Source organism: Nematolebias whitei, chromosome 13, assembly GCF_014905685.2.
Source record: "Nematolebias whitei isolate Nwh7 chromosome 13, NemWhi1, whole genome shotgun sequence".
In the NCBI taxonomy this organism is placed as follows: domain Eukaryota; kingdom Metazoa; phylum Chordata; class Actinopteri; order Cyprinodontiformes; family Rivulidae; genus Nematolebias; species Nematolebias whitei.
The window spans coordinates 830810-843419 of record NC_056510.1 but is presented as its reverse complement, the minus strand read 5'-3'; the positions used below and the strand labels follow the sequence as shown (position 1 = coordinate 843419).

Genomic DNA, 12610 nt, shown 5'->3' with positions numbered 1-12610 from the left:
GACCTATACCTGGACCTATACCTGGACCTATATCTGGACCTGGACCTGGACCTATACCTGGACCTGGACCTATATCTGGACCTGGACCTATATCTGGTTCTGGAACTATATCTGGTCCTGGACCTATACCTGGACCTGGACCTATACCTGGACCTGGTCCTATACCTGGACCTATATCTGGACCTGGACCTATACCTGGACCTGGACCTATACCTGGACCTGGACCTATACCTGGACCTATATCTGGACCTGGACCTATACCTGGACCTGGACCTATACCTGGACCTGGACCTATACCTGGACCTACCATTCTGTGCTCGTCTGTCTCTCCTTCCTGTCCTCTCAACCAGCCGGTCAAAGCAGATGGTCTCTTGTCCTGAGCTGGTTCTGCTGGAGGTTTCTTCCTGTTAAAGGGAGTTTTTCTTTCCACTGTCTCCACTGTGCTTGCTCAGGATGGGAGACTGCAACGAAGCCAAGATTCAACTTGTCTGCTGGATTCCTTGGATAGAGAACTTTACTAACTGGATTTTATGTGAATGTTCCTGTAAAGTCCCTGAGACAACTTGGTTGTGAACTGGCGCTTTATAAATAAACTGAATTGAATTGAATTGAAAACACTTGTTTTAGTGAATGCACGTCGCCCTCTGCCGTCCACCAGGGTCATGTGACAAATCATCACGTTTAGCTGCTTTAAAATACAGAGCACTCTCAGCTACTACCACCTCAGAGTTAAGCCCAATACTTGACTGTGAAAAGGCTGTGGCGGCCATCTTGAATGGACACCAAACGTTAATCAGTTTTCGATGTTCATCCAGGTATAATTTTCTGAAGGTTTCCTTGAATCTCTCCACTGGTTCATGAAATGTTTTGCTAACAATTGGACAAACAAACACAATGGCCCACCTTTCAGCTCATGGCAGGAAGTGATCAAACCAGATCCAACAGAACCAACAAACGGACTCTAACACAGTGAAAGCATCATAGAGAGTGTAAAACTGGATTGTGGATTATTTTCTACACTTCATCAAACTCCTCATCTTCATCGCTCAGCTGTATTGTGAAGTTAAAGACACTTTTAGAACTGATCAATAATCAGATCGATCCTGTCCTGAACCTCACACTGGCTCCCTGATGTCAGCTGCGGAGCGTTAATCTGCCTGTGAGGCTCAGATTAACGCTCCATCCTTCTGTTTTTATTCGAACAATGGAGGAGGTGGGTAACCATGGCAACGCGCCTTTATTTCTGTTTTATTTCTGTCTTGGTTAAAAAAAGAAGCCGTTTTTGTGGTAAAGGCTTCAGTGCTGAACAGTGGACTGAAGGCCTGACATGAACTGAAGGAATGCTTGTCACCCGCCACACCCTGATCCCGTTTTACACTAAAACTCTCTCATGAGAAATATGTGAATTTTGACTGTTTTAACCTTAAATCATATCATTATCACACGACTCTCAGCTACTACCATACCAGACTTTAGTCCAGTATCTGTAAAACAGGCTGAGTTGAAGATATTTCCACGTTTCCAAAGGTCAGTCTGCTGTGGCGGCCATATTGAAAGGAGTTCTCTCCAAACGTTTGGCACATAATCTGATTTTATTCTGAAAATTGTATTAAAATTTATTCACTGGTTCAAGAAAACTTTATCTACTAAAAGTGAAACGGTAAACAAATGACAGAAATCCAAGTTTGAACCAAATCCATGAGTGTCCAGAGGAGCGTGAGGATCTGAGAGAGCAAGAAACCAGGAGCTTTAATCTGCTAAGAAGAGTCGATGAGTGAATGAGTGCAGCTGAGAATGAGCGTTGAGTGACAAGACAAACAGGGACACCCAAGAAAAAGTAGACTGGGAACAAGGAAACCAGACCTAAAACTGGCTGACTGCTAAAAACAGAAAACAGACAGAAATGACCAGAACCCAACATCCAAACCAAGAACTGAAGGAAGTCCAGATAAAATCAGCAAAACACCAGAGAAAGCCCAAAGATGCAACAACCGCACCATGTTTTAGGGTACCAACACCTTTATCCTGCATCTCCTCCTTGGTAAATGCTTTTGGTTCGTGGTTTCCGACACATGACCTCCACCTGGTGTCTTCAGGGACTCATGCTTCACATTCAGGCACTATGAGCCTCTGAAGAACAAGAAGTGTTGGTCAAGTGTCATGAACTATCACCCAACAATGAGACAAATGTTCTCATAAACATGGCACCATTTCTATCAGTGTTGTCATCCACACAGAAACACTCACAACAGCCCACATCATGATGCTGCCTCCACCATGCTTCACAGTATGCACGGCGTGTTCAGGGTGAAAGGTGAGGTGTCCGTGTGGTCTGATCTGTGTAGAGCAGCTTTTTCCACATTTAGGTGGACATCCATGTCTGAGGAGGTCTCTAGTTGCATCAGCCATTCACAGGAGATGGATTTATCAGAGATCTGTGAGACGATTAAAGCTCTGGATGTTGTTTTATAACGTTTCTTCACTGTGCACTTAAACCTGAATGACAAGCTCAGCTGGGGTAACACTACCAGCCGGATCAAGTCAAGGTTCTTTATTGTCATTCTCATCACATGTGGTACATGTGGTGGAACAAAACTGTGCACACAGGGTCCCAATTACATCCAACAAAAGTACAAATTGTAAAGAAAAACAGTGATAAGATCTAAGACATGAACTAAGAAATACACTAAACTCTAGTAGTACAAAAACAATGCACCGAACAACAGCAGCACAAACATGAGTCTGTGTGAGCAGATGAAGATAATGAACATAGCAGCATAAAATAAATCAGCAGCATGAGATCAGCAGCATGGATAATCAGCAGCACATATCAGCAATCTAGTGGCATTACAGTGATTATCCTGGTTAGAGATTCATGAGTCTAATGTTGTTGTCCTCCTGTAACTGCAACAATTCAATTCTTTTTTCAAATAGGAAGTTGGTCCCAGCAGTTCTTCCTCTGATTTTATCCTCAAATGGTGTCCCCATTGAGTTTGTTGATTCTTATAAATATTTGGGTATCTTGGTCGACTCACATCTCTCTTTTAAGCTCCATGTGGAAAACTTGGTAAAGAAACTGAAAATTAAACTGGGTTTCTTTTTCAGAAACAGATCCTGTCTAACTCTGAACCCTGAGGAACACCTTGTATCTGTGACTTTCCTTCCCTCCATTGATTACGGTGACATTATTTACATGAACGCTCCTACAAGAACCCTGCAGATGTTGGATGCTGCAGATGTTGGATGCTGCAGATGTTGGATGCTGTCTATCATGGTGCACTAAGATTCATAACTGACTGTAACTATCGTACCCACCACTGCACCCAGTATTCACTGGTTAACTGGTCACCATTAACTCCACACAGACTCTCCCACTGGTACATGTTCATCTTTAAATCACTTCCTGGTCTGCTGCCTTCATACATCTCCTCCTACATGTCTCTGTGTGAGTGCAGCTACAGCGTGCGCTCTCAGGACATCATTACCTGCAGTGTTCCCTCAGTGAGGACTGAACTAGACAAAAGGACCTTCTCCTACTCCGCTCCTGTTTCCTGGAACATCTTGTAAAAAGACCTGAAGCTCTCGACCTTTGACCTCTCTAAGTGGCTTCAAACATTTGTTAAGTTCCTGGTGAAGACCAACGTGTTCCTGTTATTAGTTTTCTACATCACCTCATAATCTAGCTGTTTTTTTGTTACATTTTCTTTTGAATACCATCTTATTTTCATTTGTTAAAAAAAACTCAACTTGTGTGTCTCTATTATGATCATCCACTGTCGTCATCACTCTGTTAAAACCAGGTCTCTCTTTAAATGAGTCCCCGAGGCTCAGTGGGACTAACCTGTAGAAATAAAGGTTGAATGAATTCATCCCGAGCTTGGTTTAGCTGAGTTTAAAAGCTGTACGTACCGTTCCTGGTGAGGATAACGGCGATGTACTGCTGACTGAAGGTGCTGATGGTCATCAGCATGGCTGGCTTCTGGCTGGTGACGAAGCTGAAGGCCATGTCCTCTCTCGCCCTGCTGTCTGTGGAAATGCTGGCGGCGTGAGAGCTCCTGTTCTGCATGACCGAGAAGGGCTCCTGGAAGGTGTAAGTCACAGAGGACTCTCTGTCGAAGGACACCGACACCTCTGCAGGGACACACAGGGACATCAGAAGGTAAGTTGCTTTATTAGTGAAAATACTTTAAACAAATGTTGAACCTAAGAATGATCAAAGAGGTTCTTTCTCAGACAAGCAGCTTCGTGAACACAAAGCTCACAAAGACTTGTAAAAATATTCCACAACCTTCCTAAAAACAGACTAAATTAGTGTCCATCTCACAGAAGCTGGTATCCAAACATACTGCAGCTCTTCAAGTGTCGTCACTTGGGGAATCTGGGTCCCTGTGGGGCCATGAATCCGTCTTCATGTTCCTCGTGCCGTGCTTTTTCCTGAGTCCTACAAACAACTTTGATGTGTAAAAATAAAGAGCAGAGCAGGGAGACTGAGCCGGCACCGGATTCATCTCATGTTAATGATGTGGAGAAAACCTTCTGCACGTTTCCACACAATATACACATTATTATTTTTATTATTATAAAGTTTATTCTTTTTTTTTTAAATAAAATAATTCTATATACAAAAAGAAATACATTCAAAAAATGTTCAACACAAAAACAACTGGACTTTATTTGTAACAGAATTGCTGATATTTTCATTCTGTTTTTTGAATTGATCATGTCCTGGATGACTGAGAAGCTTCACCAGCAAGAACAAATACAATCACCGAAATAAAATGAAAGGCAGCAGAAAGAAGAAAAAAAATATTATATCTGCCCCTTTTATCCCAAGAAATTAATTCTAACAATAATAATCTTCAAAAAACAAAACAAAATGAATAACTCTTTCTAATTTTTCTAATTCTAATACAAAACACACACTAAGCTACTTCATATATACTTTTTTAACAATCTAGATTTGATCTTTTTCTTAAATGTTCACATTGACTTGTCATTTTTCACATCACTCTCTAGAACATTCCACAATCCAACTCCTTGGATTGAGGTAGACCTTCCCTTCAGACTAGTTCTGAATTTTGGTTTGACAAATATCTCTATCCCCTTAAGATTATAACAACTTTGTCTTTTAACAACATTTCTTTGGATATTTGTATGTATGTATGTATGTTTTATTTATTCATTTCATTTCATCCAAACAACAAATATAATACAATTTAAAGAAAAGAAAAAAGATATACAATCACCGAAATAAAATGAAAGGCAGCAGAAGAAGAATGAGTTCTTATAAAATCTGCCCCTTGTCCCCAAAATATATTCCAAACAAAATTACTATACAAAAGCAAGATGAATTAATAAAAAAATAAATAAATAAATAAAATAAAAACTTAGCTAAAATATAAGATCAACTGTAAACAATTTTTATGAACTCACATTATACTTAATATTTAAAAAAAACACATTTTTATCATCCTCTTGAATATGTACATAGTTTTGGCTTTTTTAATTTCAACCTCCAGATCATTCCACAATCTAATACCCTGAGATCTAGTGGATCACATCTTCAGACTGGTGCGACACCACGGCTTCACAAACATCTCCATCCCCTTAAGATAATAATTACTTTCTCTTTTAACAAATTTCCCTTGAATGTTAGTAGGTAGTATGTTTTTGTTGGCCCCATACATAAACAGTAAGATATTGTAATCAACCAAGTCATACAATTTTAATATCTTTAGCTGATGAAACAATATATTTGACGGATGGTTATAATCTTTTCTGGTAATAATTCTTATGGCTCTTTTCTGTAAAATAAAAATAGGATTTGTAATTGTTTTACATGCTTTACCCCAGACTTCAATACAGTAAATTAAATGTGGAACAATAATGGCATTATACAATAGAAACATTGCTTTATCATTGAATAACTCTCGAACTTTGTACATTACTGCAATCGATTTAGTTATTTTAGTTCTTAAGTTTTTTACGTGAGATCTCCATGTTAGTTTTTCATCAATGATGACACCCAGAAATTTCACCTCATTGACTCTATTAATTTCAATTCCATCGACTCTAAATGGAGTATCAAGCACTTTCTTGTTGTTACTAAAAATCATATAATTTGTTTTATCAACATTTAAAGATTATTTGTTTAGTTGAAACCAATTTTGTATTTTCACAAATTCTGTTTGTGCCATCTTCAACATTTGCACAATTAATGGTAATGTGTTATTTTGAGCCCTATACATAACTGATAAAATACTATAATCTACCAAATCATGGAACTTCAATAAGTTCAGTTGATAAAATAATGTGCTTGATGGGTGACTGTAATGCTTTCTGGTGATAATTCTTACAGCTCTTTTCTGTAAAATAAAAATAGGTTTTGTAAATGTTTTACATGCTTTCCCCCAAACATCAATGCAATAGATTAAATGTGGAACAATGATTGTGTTATACAACATGTACAGAGCTTTATCATTTAATAATTCCCTGACTTTGTATAGTACTGCAATAGATTTAGATATTTTTGTTCTTACAGAATTGATGTGATTTTTCCATGTTAGCTGTTCATCAATGATTACACCCAAAAATTTCATCTCATTAACTCTACAAATCTCAACACCCTCAATTTTAAATGGATCATCAACAGTTCTCTTTTTGTTACTGACTATCATATAGTTAGTTTTATCCAAGTTTAATGATAATTTATTAAGTTTAAACCAAGTTTGTATTTTTATTAATTCTGTCTTCATCAACTCCAACACCTGTTTTATATCTTTACCCAAACAAAAAAATGTGGTGTCATCTGCAAATAGGACACATTTAAGGAGTCCGGACACATTTACCAAGTCATTCACATATAAAAAAATAACTTTTGTCTCAGTACAGAGCCTTGAGGAACTCCACAAGTGATATTACAGAGGTCAGATTTTGCATCATTTATTTGTACAAACTGTTTCCTATCTTTCAAATAGCTAGACACCCAGTGTAATGCTGGTCCTCTAATGCCATATGTATTACATTTTTCAAGGAGAATAGTGTGGTCAATAGTATCGAATGCTTTTTTTAAATCAACAAAAATACTAACACAATACTATTTTAGAATGACAACAGTTTTTATTTGTTCTATCAATTCCATGAGAGCCACTGATGTAAAGTGTTTTTGCTCTAAACCCATACTGACTGCTACTTAGAATGTTTTGATTAGCAATAAATTGATCCAGTCTGGTCACAAATAATTTTTCTAAGATTATGAGTGGAGTGTGCAGGAACCTTAAAGTTCTGCAGCTCTCAGGACTGGGACCACTTAAGGTGAGATGAGAGCACTGAACACAGAAAATATATTTGTAACAACAGTTTGGTTGATATAGACAGTTTTTGAGCCATATGTGGCCAGCTCTTTGCCACATTTTGATGTTGTTGGTCGAACCAGCGACCTTCTGATATCAGGCCCACCTTCTCTAACCTCTGCACTACCACTCCTCCTGGAGAGACTGGGACTCCCCACATACTGCTTTAATAATAAAATAGTGTTTTAGTTTTTGACATTTTTAAATGGACCCATTCATGTCTGGATCACAATGCTCAGGAAAATATATTCCAGCTCAAGTTTCTATATGTCAGTCCTTCTCAAATAGTGGAGTGCGCCCCCCTGGGGGCCCGGAGCAGGGGGGCGGGGGGGCATGTGACCCCGAGGAACATTTTGTGGCAGGGAGTTTTTTTTTTCTTTTTTCGCACCATTCTCATTTTGTCAGGGTGCGTTCGGCAACTGTTTGCTAAACTCCGGCAGCTCTCAGTGTGACTAACAATAAAGTGATGAAGAAACGTGTCTGTCTTGTTGTTTGAGGAGCCATGATTGAACCGTGTCGCTCCCTCTGCTGCTGCTGAGCAGCTGCTGACGCTCGTCACCCGCAGCACGCGTTACTTACCTGCCCCACTTTACCTTTAACCTTTTTTTGGTTTGTCAAAGCACAATTTTGATGTTTTTTTAATACAGAAGTAAAGATAATAAATGTTAGGACTCTATTCTTCGCTAACAAAAGATACTTTATGTCATTAAACAGTCAGGTTCTTCTCTTGTGAGCGCGTTCCCCTGGACACACACACACACACACACACACACACACACACTAGCCCACTCGCTCTTGCACTCTTTGCAACTTCTCTGGTGCTCTGAGACCAGGTCCAGGTCCAGGTCCAAGTCCAGGTCCAGGTCCAGGTCCAGCTAAACAATGAGCAGGAGCTGAGAGCGCAGGCTCATGTTTCAAACTTCAAACAGCCGTGCACTGCAAAACGTGCTCATTGTAGCCATTAATCCTGACTTCCTCATTTTGATAAAAAAAAAAAAATCAGCACAAATTGTTTTATTCATTTTTGTTTTGTAGGTCAAAGTGTTGTATATAACACTCCTGACTTAAAATGTTTGAGCTCAATTTGAAGTTATTATTATTTATTGATTGTATTTAATTTGATTTTTCAGTATCAAATGGTCAAAAATGTTTACAGTTTAAATAAGGATTTTTTTTTTCAGGCAAATTGATGCAATTTAAGTCTTTTCTGTTACAGACTATAAAACAATGTTAAAAATCTTTGTTGTAAGATGATCTATTTTTTTAATTTAATGTTAATAAGGATACAATGTTATGTAGAGGTGTACTTATAACAATTTTATAGACAAATTATACTATTTACAGTCACAGCGGAGGGTTGGGGGGGCGCAAAATGTTTACTTCTTCCTGGGGGGGCGTAACCGAAAATAATTGAGAAGCACTGCTTTATTGTGTGTGTGTGTGGGGGGGGGGGGGGGGGGGGTGTTAAACTGGAGACCTAATAATAGTAACATTTTTGTGGAACCTGGATTAGATATACTAACAACAATGAAACAGTCAAACTCTGTTCTTGCACCTGACAGACAGTCATTTACCACAGATCAACCAAGAAGCAGCAGAAACAGGTGAGTGTTTGCTGGAAGCTATTTATCCATGTAGACCCATCACTTCAGTCCTCCGTAAGCTTCCTGCACATCTCTGTGTAGCCTGAGACAAGCATGCAATGGACTAATTCACTGTTAGACTGATGTGGAGGGTGGGTGGGTGAGAAGGGGGGTAAACATGGACATTAGCTCCAAAGTGAAACAGTCATCAGTCACCTCCATTTTATGGAAGATGTCAAGCTTCCTGCCAAAAATGATCAAGACACCAACTCACTGATCTACCTCACCAGGATACAAAAAGGACACTGGAATGAAAGATATGCAAGAGAGGCAAGGTGATCACAACTGAAGGGGTTGAACTACCTGAAGGCAACATTGCAAATGTCCAGGACAGCTACAAATACTCTGCCTGGCCAAAAAAAATGAACAAGTGTCCACCTGGATTCAACTAAGCAAACAGGTACGAGCCTCCTGTTGGATAGTTACTGCATGGGCGATTATCTTTCAGCTGCAACAAGTTATTTAACCCCAACTGGTGCAATGAGTTGATTCTCATTTCTGAAACAACCATGTGGAAAGACACATGGCGTGGTCGTGGAAAAGATGTCAGTCTATTTGAGAAGGGTCAGATCATTGGCATCAAGCAGAGAAAACATTTAAGGAGATTGTAGAAACTACTAAAACTGGGTTAAGAACTGTCCAAGCATTATTAAAAACTGGAAGGATCACTTAAACGTTTGGTGAAATCAAATCAAAGAAAAACACCAGCAGCACTCAGGGCTGTGTTTAACACGCGAAGGGAACTCAAGGGACTGGGACTGAACAGCTGTGTAGCCTTAAGAAAATCACTAACCAGTGAGGCTAACTGGAAGAAAAGGCTTCAGTTTTCTAAGAAGTGTAAAGATTGGACTCTGGAGCATTGGAAGAAGGTCATGTGGTCTGATGAGTCCAGACTGACCCTGTTCCAGAGTGATGGTGCATCAGGGTAAGAAGAGAGGCAGGAGAAGTGATGCAACATCATGACTAGTGTCTTGTAGTGAACTAGGCCTCCGATCAAAACCTGCCTCTGAAGACCTTCATGGGACAGGAACTGTTATTTCATTGATTTGAATCCAGAAATACAAATTAGCTCATCTAGAGACTGTCTAATTGTATCCTGAACTAATCAATTGAAAGAACACTCTCTTTTTTTACATTATCATTACTATTTTACAATATCTTGATAATCAAAAGTGTGTTTAGTTCAAACCATTTTTAAATGTTGAAGTGAACTACTCATTTTAAATCAACTGTGAAACAGTATTAATGATTTTTAATCCTCATTCAAAGTAGAAATCAAGTTAAATGTCTATGTTACAAAGTAATTATGCATTTTTGATCTTCTGTCTGAAATGAGAAAGGAGTGATGTCGGTCAAAAGTCAGAGACAGTCAAAAACAAGTTATTGGAACGAACTGTCGTGTTTTTAAACCTCTCAGACAGAAACAAGAAAACTGGCACCTGTAAGTATGTCATTTCTCCAAAATATTTTCTCGTCTGTAACTAACCGTTCCTAAACATTTCTGATGTTTTCTCGACTTGTAATGACCCTCTGATGTCACTAAAACCACACCCCTGTTGGTTCCTTCAACCAATCAGGACTTCCTAAAAGTGACCAGAAGCAGAACTCTTTAAAAGTCGACACTTCCTAGTTCTTCTAGTTCTGGAGTTAGTTAGTTGGTTGTTTTCTAGTTCTGATGGAGTTCGGCTGGAGTTCCTAGGAGTTCTTCTGAGTTTTTCTGTCTTCAGTCTTCTGAGCCGAGTTGGGATTATGGAACCTTCCACATCTGAGTGGAACCTCTGACGGACTCACAGCTCGCTGTGAGTTCACACGGGAGGTGAGCGTGTTGTTGAACGGAGTACCGTCACTACTTCGGACGATTCTCAGCCATCCTAAGGAGACGCTGAAAGGTAGCATTGAAATGGAACTCCGTACCGAAGCTGACCTATCTTCTGCAAAGGTAACGAGTCGCTTCACTACCTAGTGTACCGGGGCTGAGCTGGGGTCGGATGAAGGGTGCCATTTCTCGTCAACACACTTTCCTCATCCATCATTTTCTCTCCATTTAAACTCCTTCATTTCCCATCTTTAAACTTCTATCTTGCCAGTAAGTAATCCAGATATCTTCAGAAATGTCTGTTGTTTTTATTAAGTAAAACGTGCCAAGTTTTATTAATCAGAGCCGATCAGAATAATCAAGTGTACAATGTTTTGATGTTAGATTTTGATTCTTTTAATAAATGACCACATTTGTTTTGATGGGTCAAAGAAAATTAACGTCTCATGTCACTGATTAAACCAACTATGCACAGTACATCTGTCACATATCTGTCAAGTAGCTCGAAAAAGTGAGAACCCGTTATTAAAAATTGACTGTAGTGGAGCTCCTAAGCTAACTGAAGCTAACCTAGCCTTAGCTTACTACAGTCTCGTCATCAATGCAAGATCTTGGTGAAAAACTAATGCAATACTGGATGGAAATATATATCTTGTGACATTGAAGAAGCTTATCAAAACAATGCCACAGTGAATGCATCTTGTAATCAAAGCTAAAGGCGGTCCAACAAAATATTAGTGTGTGACCGTTTTTTTTTTTTGGTGGCAACTTTTTTTTTGGCCAGGCAGTGTATCTTGGAATCTCACAGACCAGTGGCAATCATGAGAAGGCCACAAGAAAGTCAGCCAAACCCAAGTACTTACAGAGAGTAAGGAAGGTCCTGCAGAACAAGCTAAACACCAAGAACAAAGTCCGAGCCAGCAACACGTATGCAGTGCCAGTTAACAGATACCAAGCTGGTATAACAAGCTGGTTAAAGGAGGAGATAGAAGCCACTGATATCAAGACACAAAAGATCCTAACAATGCATTGAAGGTTTGAACCCAAGCCCAGCATCCTGAGATTGTACTGTATACTGAGAGAACGCAGACAGGCAGAGGACTAGTGAGCATCAGAGCCACTATACAGGATGAAACAACTAAGATCCTGGAGTAAATCAGGAGGAAAATCCTCAATGATGAACTGATGAGTGAATATCCCAGGCAGCAACAAAAACCCAATGTGGAAGAAGGAGAACAAGGGGAGCCATTATGGAATGATAAGCCCCTACATGGCAAGTAATACCAGCAGATTGATTTAAACAAATCTTCTTCCATAGCCTAGAGAGGGCTGGACTGAAAGACAGCACAGAGGCATTGATCCTAACAGCACAAGAACAATGACGGCCAGAGTGTACCAGACCAGACCCAAGATACAGAGTCTACCATACCAGACCAGACCTGACCCAAGATACAGAGTTTACCATACCAGACCAGACCCAAGATGCAGGGTGTACCATACCAGACCGGACCCAAGGTGCAGGGTTTACCATACCAGACCAGACCTGACCCAAGATGCAGAGTTTACCATACCAGACCAGACCCGAGATGCAGGATCTACCATATCAGACTGGACCCAAGGTGCAAGGTCTAAAATACCAGACCAGACCCAAGATGCAGGGTCTACCACACCAGACCGGATGTAAGGTGCAGGGTCTACCATACAAGACTTGACCCAAGGTGCAGGGCTTACCATACCAGACAAAACCCAAGGTGCAGGGTCTACCATACCAGACCAGACCCAAGATGCAGGGTCTACCA

The 12610-nt window shown here is 39.8% G+C and overlaps 1 protein-coding gene across 1 annotated transcript in view; it reads right to left on the bottom strand.

The window, feature by feature from the left end:
* LOC119419741 (contactin-associated protein-like 5) overlaps nucleotides 1-12610 on the bottom strand; it is a 354615-nt gene that overhangs the window by 13581 nt on the left and 328424 nt on the right. Inside the window, exon 19 of the mRNA XM_037687124.1 lies at nucleotides 3910-4131. Within this exon, the coding sequence (XP_037543052.1) occupies nucleotides 3910-4131 (222 nt within the window). The remainder of the gene's footprint in view (nucleotides 1-3909; nucleotides 4132-12610) is intronic.